This window comes from Rousettus aegyptiacus, unplaced genomic scaffold (genome assembly GCF_014176215.1).
Source record: "Rousettus aegyptiacus isolate mRouAeg1 unplaced genomic scaffold, mRouAeg1.p scaffold_m13_p_13, whole genome shotgun sequence".
Taxonomy (NCBI): Eukaryota; Metazoa; Chordata; class Mammalia; order Chiroptera; family Pteropodidae; genus Rousettus; species Rousettus aegyptiacus.
In genome coordinates this window covers 350,363-365,035 of record NW_023416288.1, presented here as the reverse complement: position 1 = coordinate 365,035, position 14,673 = coordinate 350,363, and the positions used below count along the sequence as shown (strand labels likewise).

The following is a 14,673-nucleotide window of genomic DNA, read 5'->3' as shown; positions in this document are numbered from 1 at the left end:
CTCAACTAATTTTTGAGGTGCAAAGGCAATTTAATAGAGGAAGGATAAATTTTTCAGCAAATAGCGATGGAGCAATTGGACATCCATAGGCAAAATAAGGAGCTGTACCCAAAACCTCACACAAATATTAACAAAAAATGGATAATGGCTTTAAATGTAAAATATAAAACTATAAGTCTCCTATAACACATAGGAAATGGTAAACTTGACCTCATCGAAATTTTTTAAAATTTTTTTTAAATTTTAAATTTTACAAAGTTTTAAAAACTTTATAAAGAAGTAAAAAGGCAAGCTACAGACTGGGAAAATGTAATTGCAAATCACATATCTGACAAAGCACTTGATCTAAAATACATAACATGTTCTTAAAAGTCAACATTAAAAAACCAATCCAATTAGAAACTGGCAAGTGGTATGAATACACATTTCACTGAAAAGATATACAGATGGCAAATAAGCACCTGAAAAGATGTTCAACAAATGCAAATCAAAACCACAATAAGATAGCACTACATACTTATCAGAGTGACTAAAACTGAAAAAAAAAATAGCAGTAACACTAGTTACTGAAGAGGATGTGGAGAAACTGAATTACTTGTGGGAATGTAAAATGGTACAGCTATTTTGGGGAAAATGTATGGTAGTGCCTTATAAAACTAAGCATGTGCTTATCATATAATCCAGCAATTGCACTCTTAGATATTTATTCCGGAGAAATTAAATTTACCTTCACACAAAAATCTGTATATAAATGTCCATAGTATCTTTATTTATAATAGCCAACAACTGGAAACAACACAGATGTCCTTCAGGGTAAGTGGTTAAACAAAGCGTGGTGAATCCACACCATGGAATAGTACTTAGCACTAAAAAGGAATGAATTGTTGAAACATTAAACGATGTGGATGAATCTCATAGAGATTATGCTGAGTGAAAAAGGCCAACTTCAAAGATTATAAACTGCGTAATTCCATTTCTTGAATGACAAAATTATAGAGATGAAGAACAGATTGCAGGGGTTAGGGAGGCAGGGAGAGAAGTAGGTGGGGGTGGATACAAAGGGGTAGTACTAAGGATCCTCAAGGTGATAGAACTATTCCGTATGTTAATTGTGGTGATGGTCATGTGAATAAAATTGCATTGAATTACACACACACACACACACACACACACACACACACACACAAATAAGTACATGTAAAACTGGCGACATCTGAATAAAGTTGATCAACTATACTAATGTCAATTTTCTGGTTGTGATATTGTAGTATAGTTATGGAAGATGTTACCACTGGGGGAAATTGGGGGAAAGGTATATGGGATATCTTTGTATTGTTTCTTAAAACTGCATGAGAACCTGTAATTATCTCAAAAAAAAAAAAAAAAAAGAAAAGAAAAACAAAACACAAATCCTCTCTCCCTTCAAATCACATCTGGATGTTCAATCAAGTAAACCCCACACTCTAAAATAATACAAACATGACGTGTTCCAACTGCTCTTACACTCTTTTCTCTTGAGACATGAAAATTTATGCCAAGTCCTGATTTCAACAGACAGGTGTGAGAGGATTAGCCTAAAATAAAAAATAATTACTGCACTATGAACTAAACTTGGTTTCTCCTCAGTTTTCTCAATTGTAAAAATATGAAGAATTTTTTATAAACTCATTTTACATCTATGTATTTCTTTCCTTCAACTTGTCATCTAAAATGTAGGGTTTTGAAAAATACTGTTTTTTTTCTCTTATGTATTCATTTCCCACACAAACTATTCTTTTTTTATATAGCCTTATTGAAATATAATAGATAATTAGTTGCTAATATTTACATTGTACAATTCAGTGAATTTTTCTTTCAATTACAGTTGGCATACAGTAATAAATTCATTTCAGTGGTACAGCATAGTGATTAGAGATCTATATAACTCACAAAGTGGTCACCCCACTAAATCTAGTGCCCCTCTTCTCCCTTACATATTTATTACAACATTGTTGGCTATTTTTCGTATGCTCCATGACTATTTTGTAACCATCCATTTGTCCTTTTTCACCATCCGCCCAACTCCCTTCCTCTCTAGTAGCCCTCAAAGTAGTCTCTCTATCTATGAGTTTGTTTCTGTTTTTGTTTGCTGTTGTTGCTTATTTTGTTCTTTAGATTCCACATATATGTGAAATAATGTGATATTTGTCTTTATCTGACTTACTTCATTCAGCACAGTACCCTCTGGATCTATCAAGGCAATATCTTTTTCCATCCTCCTCCTTTTAGTATGTGTGCATTTTTTAATCTGAAGTGAGTCTCTTCAGGCAGCATATGTAGGGGGCTTGTTTTCATATCCATTCAGCCATTCTATCTTTTGGTTGGAGCGCTTAATTCTTTTCCATTAGAGGTATTTGTTGATAGGAATGTAGTTATTACCATTCCTTTTTCATGTTTTTGATATGTTTTGTGTGTGTGTGTGTTTTTCTTCTTAAAGATGTCCCTCACATGTTTACCGTAATCAATATTGGTGATGATGAATCTCTAAGCTTTTTTTTTTTTTTTTGGTCTGGGAAAATATTTATCTGTCCTTCAACTCTAAATGATAGCTTTGCTGGATGAAGAATTCTTGGTTGTAGATCCTGGGTTGTCATCACTTTGAATATTTTGTGCCAAGCACTTCTGTCCTGCATAGTTTCCTTTGAGAAATTAGTTGCCAGTCTTATGGGTGCTCCCTTGTAGGTAACTAATTGCTTTTCTCTTGATGTTTTTAAGATTTTCTCTTTGTATTTAAACTTTGACATTTTAATTATGACGTGTCTTGGTGTGGGCCTCTTTGGGTTCATCTTTTTTAGGATTCTCTGAGCTCTCTGGGATTGTGTGTCTATTCCTTCACCAGGTGAGAAAAGTTTTCCATCCTTATTTCTTCAAATATATCTTCAACTTCTTGTTTTCCTTCAGCTACCTCTATGTATGGATATTTTTACATTTAATTGTGTCCCTAGGCTCCTTAAATTATTATTAAAGTCTTGGCTTCTTTTTCTTGCTGTCCTGTTTGGGTGTCCTTGGCTTCCCTATCCTTTATATTGGTGGTTTGATACTCTTCTTATCTACTCTGTTGATCCCTTCTAATATACCCTTCATCTCAGATAATGTGTATTTTATTTCTGAATGGTTCCCTTTTATAATTTCCATTTCCATTTTTATGTTTTTATCTCTTTGTTAAAGTTCTCACTGAGTTCATCTACACTTCCCCTAAGTTCATTGAACATCTTTATAACCAGTATTTCGAACTCAGTTTCTGTTAGATTGCTTGACTCCATTATTCCTGGATCTCTGTTCTGTTCTTTCATATGGTTTCTGCTTCTTTGTCTTCCCATTTGCCTGCCTTTCTGTGTCTGTTTCTATGTACTAAGCAAAGCTCCTAAGTCTCCCAGTCTTATTAGTGTGGCTTCTTATAGTAGGTGTCCATAGGCGCAGTCCTGAGAGGGGCTCAGCTACAGGCCGAGTTTAGCCCCAGCCTGGTCCCCTCTAGGGCCACCAGTTAAGGTTCAGTAAGCAATTCAGAGATGCTGTGCTTATAGTTGCCTCAAGAGGCCATGCCAGAAACCGAGGTCAGCTGTCACCAGTATGAGTCTTGGAGCTGCTCAGCAAGAAGCATTGGACTGGCAGAGACCACACCTGGATGTGGCTTGGGTGGGGCTATGAGTTAGGGGAGGCAGAGTCTCAGAGAATCCTCTGAGTGAAGTGACCTCTGTTACCCAGTTTGAAGAAGTCTCAGCTATGGCAGAGCTGGTTCTGCACACTGGGAGTGGAGAGGGCTCAATAGTTGAACAATGGATACTGCCAGCACTTCTGCCAGGGAGAGGGCCTCACCTCTGGCTCTCACTCCAACAACTCAGTGTCCCCCTGTAAGTCCCTGGTGCCCCCAAGCAACCAGTGCAGGCTGGTGCTCAGACCCAGCGAGTCCGTCACCACAAAAGTCTGGTCTTGGGCATGGCCCCTTTAAGAGGAATGTCTGGGACTGTTGACAGCAGCTTTAGTAGACTCTGTTCCACTCAGCCACTGGGAACTGGGAAGCCTCGTGTCCTCGTTCCATCTCACCTCTTACCATTGCAAGGTGACTTCTTCTTACTCTCCCTAGCTGTAGGGCTTCTGTTCATCTAGACCCTAGGTAACTCTGCTTGCTATTTGCTCCATGTTTCTGTCGCTACTTTGATTTGGTCATAAGAGGAGGTGAACAAAACTTCTATCATTTATGCCATTTTGCCCCTATCCCTTCAAGTATTCTTTCCCTCTGGTCATTTTATGGTTATTTTCAAGCAGTAATCATACATAGATCACAGTTCTACAGCTAAGAATATGATACATCATGTCTCCTGTCCCACGGATTACAAATGTCAGTTTAAACGGGGAATTTTCTATCTTCAACCTCATTGCAAAGATTATTATTCTAAGACAAAGGTGCATTTCTTTCTCTTTCTTTGAAATAGATATGCGAAGAAATTTAGTTCCATCATAAATTTTTTGTTTCATTATATAATAAATGATCCTAGATTAGTTAACATGGATTTTTCCTTTTATTCACCCAACAATCCAAATACAGATTCTTTTTATTTTCTAGATAAATAACTAATCAGAAGTTTGGATTCCAACTGACAGAGGTTTTTTGAAATGAGGTCAGGTATAAAATCTCTGCTAATTTTACATGTGGATTAACTGAGACTTCCCTTCCGGGGATTTATTTTTTAGACAAGTTCCATCCTGAATTATTTTATTGGAATTGTTGCCTTAGAGATATAACCTGTTTTTATAAACTGACTTGGCCAAACTTGTTTTGATCAGGTGTGTGCTTTTCAGAAATAAAATTATTTCAGGACTTAGGGAAACTGAACTATTATTATTTATGTAATATTCTAAATGAATTTCAGGTCTAAAATATTTGTAAGTAGTTAAAGCATCATGCCTGAAGATAAACACAATCAACAATTTCCTTCCTGGGTTAATAATTCAATTGCCAGATCATTATATTAGCAATAGGTTGGAACTGATTCAGAGAATAAAGATATTTATGTCTAAAAAAAAATCAACATATTTCTCAAAAGTGACATATGACTTGAAAATAGGATCTTATTAATAATGTCTAGAAGAGATCTGGTCATTTAAAGAAAATGCAAAGCAAATTTTCTGTAAAGTGAAGGATTGCTTTGTAGAAATAACCATTATTATATAATCTCTCAGTAATTTTGTATAGTTATAATCTTCTGAAACGCACGAGATGTTTTTATATACTTTAAAGTGTACTTCAAAGTTTTAGAGGCTGTAAACATACCCATATATTTATGTACTCACACATTTATTATGAGTAAGAAAATGTATAAAGAATGCACATTAGATAAAGTTTGCACTTTGTATCCAGTTCTCAAAACCTGGGGCCGCCACACATTTTATGATTCTTTCTCCTTATTTTCCTTAGTCAGAATGCAAGACAAAGTATTTAAATATGTTCCAGTATTTATATAAATGCCTATGGTCAAACTAAAAACCAGTAAATACCCAAGTTGATATTGTACAGTTAAACTGGTTGGTAATTCAATTATAGGCAACCTCAGAAATTTGAGCTAGATCAAGGTACCTTAGGTTTAGAAGTCCAGGATCTATTGCAGTGAAGCCTTTTCTGCCCAAGCTAATTTAGTTTTGAAGATCTTTCCTCCAGAGAGAGGGGTCTCCTGATTGAGAAGGACTCTCTGAGCAACTGTGGGGTGGTTTAGAACTTTGGCAAGGTATAAATTCTCCTCTATAGAGGCTGGGGAGGAGGTACAGCAAAATTAGTGGTTGCTTCTGATATTGAATATTGGTTTAGTCCCAAAGATAACGTCCAAGGCAGATGTAGATTAAACAACTCTTCTCTGACTATCTGAGGCCAAATCTGGATTGTTCTGGGGGTGCAGCATAATGAGTCTCCGCTCCCACTGGCTTGTGACTCACCTCTCTGAGGCAGAGAATTTTCAACAGAGAGCATTTCCCATCTAGAGCTGTTTTTTCCTCCATTACCAGCAAATCTAACTGGGAAACTGCCTCAGGGTTTGAAAATTGCAAAATTAAAAGATGAGATTCTTAAAGTTTGCTGCCACAAAGAAATTCAGTATGAATCTTTGAAGAGAAGATTCTAAGCAATTTATTAGTACTTAGTAACCCAAAGCGGGTCTGTTATAGTTAGGATCAAAGAGAGTAATTGTTGAAAACATCTTCTCTATGACTAATGTAAATTATTCTCAGCTTGTTAAACACAGCAGAGGCATGGAGAATTTGGCCTTGTAGCTCAGAGCTGCTGCTTAGTTAGAAGAGGGAATTTTGCCTGTAAATCCTTTATGAAACTTCATCTCTGGGACAATCACAACATTCAAAGCAGAGCTATTTTAAAAATGCATTACATTTGTAAATTAAGAATCTAACAGTACTTTAGTTTTTTAAGTATCTTACTCTCTACTTATCTGCTGATGATAATATTCGGTTAAAGAATGATAGAAACAGCTATGCGTGGATACTGAACATATTTGAATGAATTTTTTAGTTACTTGACACAAACAACAGAAGAGCTATGCATAGGAAAAAGAGATGAATACATTTTAAAACTATTTCTACTAAATATTTTAGAACAATTCAATACAAAGCAGAAAATGAATTTCAACAATACTCACCAAGGTGCAGAAAAAAGGTCAGTTGAAATTGCATTCTTTTGTCAGAAAATGATTAAATCAAATTCTGCTAGGTTAAAAAAAAGAAGTTAAAATTAGACATTGATAGATAATAATTGACATCAATTTTTAATTATTTGAAATTTTGTCTGATAGTTCTTACCCTTTAGGGACACAAAATACTGATAGCGCCCAATTCCTTTAAAAATAAGAGTGTATACAATTTTTACAAATATTTGTTGTCTATTTTGAAATTACAGAATACAATCATTTGTAGGAAATAAGAAACAAATATAATTCTCTTTGCATATTTCAATTTTAACCTATTTTTGCTCATCTTGTTATTTAGAAAAGTACTCAAATTATACTATTAATGTCAACTCATTATTGAAAAAATAAAAAAATCAGATGGACAAAATAAAGGAATTGTTATTCATAGTACCACCATTTAGAGAAAAGTGGTTCTTCCATGCTTTTTTCATTGCATGTAAATATTTTCCCAAAATGATACATTATATGCTTCTTCCAATCAATATATCCCAGACATCTTTCTGTACCAACAAACACATTTTTACAGGAGTGATTTTCAATCTAGTGAGGGACATCAGGATCAACTGGGGGCTTCCACAAACAAAATATGTGTTTTTGTTTTAGATTTCACTACGCCCCTCTGGATAGAGGGCTCCCCAAATCACTGTTGTGGGAGCCCTGACCTACATGGGAGTATACATGCATCTCCGTGGGCTGGGAGGAGAGAAAGTAAAAGGCTCTTCTGCATCAGTGTTTTAAATTACTGGATAATATTCCTATGAATGCAGGAACCAGAATTTATTTAACAAATCTCCTGGTGATGTGTACTTTATTTCTAATATTCTCTGTTATAAATATTTTTGCTAAATCTTTGTTCATATCCTTAATTGACATCTTTTATATGCCTTTTAATTATTCCCCAGGATATATTAAATGGAGTGGAAATAATGAATTAAAGAGCATGTATGTGTAAAGCTTTTGATGTTACTGTCAAACTGCCATTCAGAAAGTTTGTCCCAATTTATACCCACCAAGAGCCTATGGCTGTTGACCTGAGCCATTACTAACAGTGAGCATTATGGATTTTTAAAGCTTTGTCAATTTAAAAAGTAAAAAAAAATCATACCTCATCATTTTAATGTATTTATTTGAGTAGTAGTGAGTGTAAAAAACATTTGTCTTATATTTGCCAGTGAGAATTATTTTTGACATTCTGACCTTCAAGGCTTTTTCTAAAGAATTCTTTATTTATTCTGCTAATCCCACATCCTTATCTCTCTAATCTCATTTTCCTGCACTCACACACAAGAACATCACTTCCTGCTTGCCGAACTCTCTTCTCATCCCAGTTCCTTTGCCTTGAATGCCACCCTCCAAAATCCAGATGCCAGCTTCCTTAAAAAATCTTTTAAAGAGTGTTTTGAAAGGCTTCATTTTAGGCAAATTTCCCAGTCTGTGATCTAAGCTACTTAAACAGTTTGGGGGTCATTTGGACGTCAAATATCAAAGAAAATGACTGAGAAGTATCTACGCCTGAAGCATTTCTAACTGAAAATGAGCTGCATCTGTTATAAAAGTCTGCAGTTTTGGATTAATAGCCTCATAGAAAACCTTGCAAAGACCTATAGGAGAATCCAGAATGGAGCCTTAGGAAGGTCCATCCTGTGTGGGCCACCTGACCCCGAGCACTTTTTCTAGGTGGCATTCTTGTTGCTCTTTCCTTGTTTAAAGCATGTGGTTTTGGTCAATTACCCAGCTACGCTTTTGATGACATGAAATCCCCAGTCCTAATGTTGTCCAAGATTCAGAACTCTTGCCTACAGGCTTCATTCCTTTCTTTTTAAAGTTGGATAATATTTTATGATTTGTACCTGAAGAGACTTTTAAACTATCAATGCTCAGGCCTAACTCAGACCAATTCAATCAGAATCTCTGGGGGTGGGACCCATGTGTCAATGTCTTTAATATTCTCATCAGAAAAAGGAACCCTTATACACTGCTGGTGGGACTGCAAATTGGTACAGGCCACCAATTTTACTATGGAAAACAGTACGGAGTTTCCTCAAAAAACTAAGAATTGATCTACCAATTGCTGTGATCCAGTAATCCCTCTACTGGGTATTTACCCCAAAGACTTGAAAACCCATATCCAAAAATAATATTTGCACACCAATGTTCATAGTAGCATTATTCACAGTGGCCAGGACATGGAAGTAATCGAAAATCGAAGTGCCCTACAATAGATGACTGGATAAAGAAGCTATGGTACATATATACAATGGAATCTTCCTCAGCCATAAGAAGAGATGAAATACTGCCATTTGCGACAACATGGATGGACCTTAAGATAATCATGCTAAGCGAAATAAGCCAGACAGAAAAAGTTGAAAACCACATGATATCACTTATATGTGGGATATAAACCTAAAAGCAACAAATGAACAGGACAAATGAACAGAGACTCATGGACATGGACTATAGGTTAGTGGTTACCAGAGGACTATAGACTAGTGGTTACTAGTGGGGTGGGGGAGGTAGGGGAGGTGGACGGGGTAAAGAGGGTCAAATATAGGGTTTGGGGGGAAGTGGGTTAAGGGGGTTAAATATATGGTAGCTGAAGGAAACTGGACTTTGGGTGGTAAACACACAACAGAATACACAGATGTCAAATAATAATGTATACCTGAAAATTATATAATTGTATTAAACAATGTTACCCCAATAAACTTAATTTAAAAATTAATTAATTAAAAAAAGATGCTCCCCACAGGATTCTAATATGCAATCCGGGTTGAGAAACACCAATGGCTCATGAACACCTAAAACTCATTAATTTACCCCACATGCCTGCTATCCTCATGGGTTCAATTCTAAGAGAAGGGCATGTGGTTCCCTGACTTTACTATGCATTAGAATCACCTGGGGAGCTTTAAAAATCCTGCTACCTAGGTAACACTTCTTACCAATTAAATCAGAATATCTGGAGATGGAGTCTGGGTATCAGGATGGTTTAAAAATTTCAGATGGTTCCAATATATAGCAAGGTTTGGGACCCACTGGCATTGCCATCGACTGACATACTTAGGCCAGAAATTCGAGGGTCATCCTGGATTCCTCCTCCTCTTACCCTTCAAATCTAAATTTTATCTTATATCTTTAAACAGTGGTCCTCAAAGTGTGGTTCATGGATTTAGTTGGGTGACCGATTCATGCTGGTTTGTCTGGGACTTTTCTGGTTTTAGCCCTGAAAGTCCCCGAGTCCTGGGAATCTCCCTGAATCCTTGGCAAAGCCAGATGCTGGCCACCCTACTGGATAAGCAGCATCGATGTCACCTGGAAACTTGTTAGAAATGCCATTATCAAGCCCTAGCCCAGGACCTACTAATTCAGACACTCTAGGGATAGAGCCTAGCTCTCTGTGCTTTTACAAGCCCTCCAGGTGAATCTGCTAAATGCTCAAGTTTATAAACCACTGTCCTAAGTAGCTCACAAGTCCACACTATGAAAATCAGAGCTGCTGCTGCTTCTGGGACAGCAGCTAACACTTCATGAGAATCTGAGTGGCAGGACCACTGTGTGGTCTTGCTGCTCCCCCAGTTAGACACTGCAGGGCAAGTGGATAGATCTGCTCCTATCTGAGCATGCATGCTCTTCTTAGAGCTTTCTCAGTAATGGGCTTCTTTTCTAGCCCCTCAATATCCAAAAATAATTTCCCCATCAGAATAGAAGGTATTATATTGTTCATAAGCTTCTAGGGAGAAAACAAAAAAGGGGAGTTTTCTTTCTTTCATATGTGAAGTTTCTCCTATGAAACTGTTCATCTCTAGGGGTATTCTTATCTCCATAGCACTTACTACTTCCTTTAAGGCATAAAGTATATTCTATTTTTCATCTTTTTACTTTTTGGTGATAGCTTTACTGAGATAATCATATATATAAATTCACCTTTAATGTGTCTTTTAATATATTCAGAAAGCTGTGCAACCATCACCATTGTCTAATTCTAGAACATTTTATTACCCAAACAAAAAATTCCATATCCTTTGGCAGTTAGCCTCCATCTGCCTCTTCCTGCAGCCCCTGGCAAATACTAATCCACTTTCTCTCTTGGTGGATTTGCCTATTCTGGAAACTTCATATAAATAAAAATTATACAACATGTGGTCCTTACTCCCTTGTTTTATTTTGTTTCAGGTGATCTATGCCCCATACTAGATGCGTGTTATAGTAAGTCTGGCAACTTTTAGAAGTTCTGTTATCTAAAATCAACTACCTAGGCATTATAAAACTGACAGTTGCACATACAGCACAATTTCAAGCGTTGTGATGATCTCATCTATACCTTCCTTCCTCAAGCTGGCCATTTAATTGGTGCCCCTTTTCTGGTTGGTTTACCAGAGATGACATTTGCAAAGCCTCACAGGAGCTATGTGAAAATTATTTCTTGCTAAATTTATTGGTGAGTTTAAGTGATATATGTAAAAGTAATTGGAATGAATAAATATAATATCCTATTCTTTGAATGAAAAGCATATAAATTTATTTATAAAGGGCCTGGGTGCATTTTGGTCATTTTTTAATGAATATTGCTAGATGAAGCTGGTCTTAAAATATATTAAGTGTTGCAATAAACAGGTCTTAAAATGTATGATGTGTTGCAGTAAACAATAAAATATACAAAACTGATGATAACTAACTTTCTGGCATTGCTAATTGCTACTTTACTAACTGTTAACTAATATTACTTCATTGGCCCTCATTTGAAGGCTGTGCTCAGGCCAACATGTTATCAGAGAGTGTCCTCTTTTTTGTCAAAACAATTTGGATGAAACAGATGAAGACATGAGGAAGGGGCATATAATGTCAAACTGTCTAGCTCCTAGACCCATGGGTGCAAAAGCGTTTGATAAACAGCCTCTCCGCAGAAAAGGCGTGCATTCTACTCTGTTTTGGCTGCTGTTTCTCCCTTCTGCAAGTTGAACAGAAATACATAACACGGGGGACAATTATAATAAATATATTTATATTAGTTCTTAACTCTTTCTGGCACACTTCGAATGAGTTATTTTATACATCTAAAAATGTCAGTTTTCATAGAAATCTTATGTTTAACTCTCCCTTATTCGGGTAACACATTTTTTCCATATTATACCAGGAATCATTAGACATTTCAGCTGAGTTGCCTAAATTGCATCACAGTGAAGAATGCAGAACTTGAAGCTATAAGTTACTTTTCTTTGAATTAGAACAGACATCATGTTTTCTTAAAACTTAGTATTTACACACACCTGGGATATCAACAGAAATATTTTGACGATATAGATAGTTCTACAGAATTTGCACTTTTTCTAAATTGTCACAAGTTGTATCATCATGATAAAATAAGCATTTTCCAAGTACATAATTTATAATTGTGCAGTTCAACACTACCTCACTTGAAGCTTCCTTCAAGGAACAGAAAAGGTCAAGTCATTGGCTACATCCCACTATGTGCTCAGCTTCCATTTTTCCCGTTGGATACTGTATTATGTATACATGTTTGTGTGTAAATGTTATCTGATTATTGATCATTCTGTAAAAGTAATAATTATGCTCTATGCTCTGATATATTATATTCTATGCTGGTTCCCCACGTACTTAACAAATTCTGAGCTTGCTGATACTTTCACTTAATCCAAAATATGCCAACTTGCCAGTGAGATGGAAGGTGAAACTTACCGGGATTTGAGAGGCTGTTTAGAGGTGCAGGCAGCAGACTGGGCATGTAAAGGCACACCTGAAAGCGTGAGTCAATTTAAGTAGAAAATGTTTTCCCAGAGGCACCTAAGGGAAGGAGAAAAAAATGAGAGGTATTCCAAAACCTGCCAAAAAGGTGATTTGGGTGATTTGTAAAGTTACTTGCCCTAGGTTTTGATTCCCTCCCGCTCCCCCCACCCTTCCGCCCCAGCCGCTTGACAGAAGGAAAGAGAGCGAGTGCGATTTTACAGCAAACGTTCATTTATGTGCCATATTTCTGAAGGGAATGACTACAAGGAATTGACATCAGGGATACAGCAACAAGCTACAACATTCCTACCGATTTTATAATTAAGTTCTTAGGTTACTTGTAGCTGCTCCAACAGTGTGAAATTAAGGAGGAAGACACACACACACAAAAATCAAAGCTTACACTGTGCTCACAAAAGCAATGCAGGTACAATGCCCTCTCAAGGAACGAATTGTTTATTTGAAGGAGATGCTCTAAGTTCACTTGGATAAAAAGTATGGGCATATTCAAATACATTTCACTTACTATTTCCAATAATAATACTTTATAAACTCTCAATCTGGAAAAGAGTGGTTGATAAACTCAGACTTTTTGTGATTCACTAACTTGAAGAAACTTTTGCTTAAGCATCTAGCTCTGCCTTCAGAAACCAAGATCCTGGTGGCATGCAGAAAGGAATCTGTGTCTGATGAAATTTACAGGGAAAGAGCAAGACAGCCCATGGAATATTTTGGTGCCTAGAACTTGAGTAGCAAACTTATCCTCTACACATTCAACATTAAGATAAAATTAACTTGTTTTACTGATTTATATTGGTATCAGTGAAGAACACAAGGCTCACTCTGAACAAAAATAAAGAAATTAAAAATTCAGAAGGCTGGATCACAGCTGGGCCATGGACTCTGTGGTTCTTGCCTGTAACACTAGCCCATAACACATGCCATCCTCAGGGTGGAAAAGGTCAGTCTTTCAGAATTTACTCAGCCTTGAAAACTTCCCTCCATTCTTTCTATTATCCAGATACTTTAGTAGTGCATGCTCTTATATACAAGTTCTGGAAATGATAGTATGAAGTACTCCCTAGATTGGGGTGATAGCCTTTATTGTTCCATCATTTAGTTGGATTTGAATATATTAATAAGTGATAAGAAAACAATGTTTTTTATATTTTCATATACCAAAATGGTGAAGCAGAAAATATTCTCTTCTTCTATCTTCCCCTTAATTGTTGGTGTTTCCCCTGGGCCTTGGCACCTGAGCATCTCCTTCCTCTTTCCATGCGCATTCCTCAGGCAAACTCATTCAGTTGGTTGAATGGCTTACACTGTTCTTCTTTCTCTTCCTCTAACCCTACCTACTTCCTGAGTTTTGATTCCATATTTCCAACTGCCCACTGACATCTCTGTCTGGGTGACTCACCAGCACTTCAGACGTACAATGTTCACAGTTGTTCAAGCCTGTCCTTCTTCCTTATTTCCAACCATTTGTTCAAGTCAAGAACCTCAGCTATGCTTAATTTTTCTCTCTCTCTTTCATTCTCCTGAAACATAGAATCAAAATCTCTGGGCCTGGCTTCCCTAAACCATTGATAGGGTGTGACAAAGAGGGAAGTGGCCTTAGCTATTCCTTCATCTGCTTCCCTTAAAGTTCCTGTGTTTTTTCCCTCAGCACAGACATGACCGGTGATTAGTGAAGTATCAGTGGCTTCCCTTGGGCCTTGGCTTGCTGGCACTGGGACACCATCATGTCCTTTCAAAGAGAAGTTGCAGAGCTCAGCTTGGGTCCCAGAGTATCACTCAATGAGAAGACATAAAGGCTCAGTGCTTGAAGTGCTTCCTTCTTTGTTTTCTTCTGTTAAAAACAGCACCTGATTCTCACTGTTTCTACTCCCCAAGATGTTAGTCAGAAGGTCTTATCTTTCACTGGGTTGTGATCCTTTCGAGAACAGTGTGTATAAGGGTGGGAGGAGGTTGGGAAGAGAAGGCTAAATACTATTGACTGAACCATTTTATTTTGCTTAGAAAGACCAAATTTAATATTTTGTAGCCAGGTCTTGATGACCAAAACCAAATTATACTACCTCAATTACTTAAAGCAGAACATTTTAAAACATTACATTATCAGTTTGACTTTTAACTTAGCTTTTCCCAAGATGAGACCATCAAATAATATTATGAAAAAAATCCCTCAGCTTTCAAA

General features: G+C 36.7%; 1 protein-coding gene across 9 annotated transcripts in view; it reads right to left on the bottom strand.

Annotated features, from left to right (window-relative positions):
• The window catches only part of LAMB4 (laminin subunit beta 4), a 111,738-nt gene that overhangs the window by 80,749 nt on the left and 16,316 nt on the right, over positions 1-14,673 (bottom strand). For 8 of the 9 annotated variants that reach the window (XM_036230271.1, XM_016126960.2, XM_016126964.2 and 5 more), the window contains 2 exons: positions 12,426-12,530; positions 6,681-6,744 (listed from right to left, as the gene is read on the bottom strand). In XM_036230271.1, coding sequence (XP_036086164.1) covers positions 6,681-6,714 — 34 coding nt within the window. In that variant the 5' untranslated portion in view covers positions 6,715-6,744; positions 12,426-12,530. Of the gene's footprint in view, positions 1-6,680; positions 6,748-12,425; positions 12,531-14,673 lie in introns of all 9 variants that reach the window. The other variant, XM_016126961.2, reaches the window with a different exon arrangement.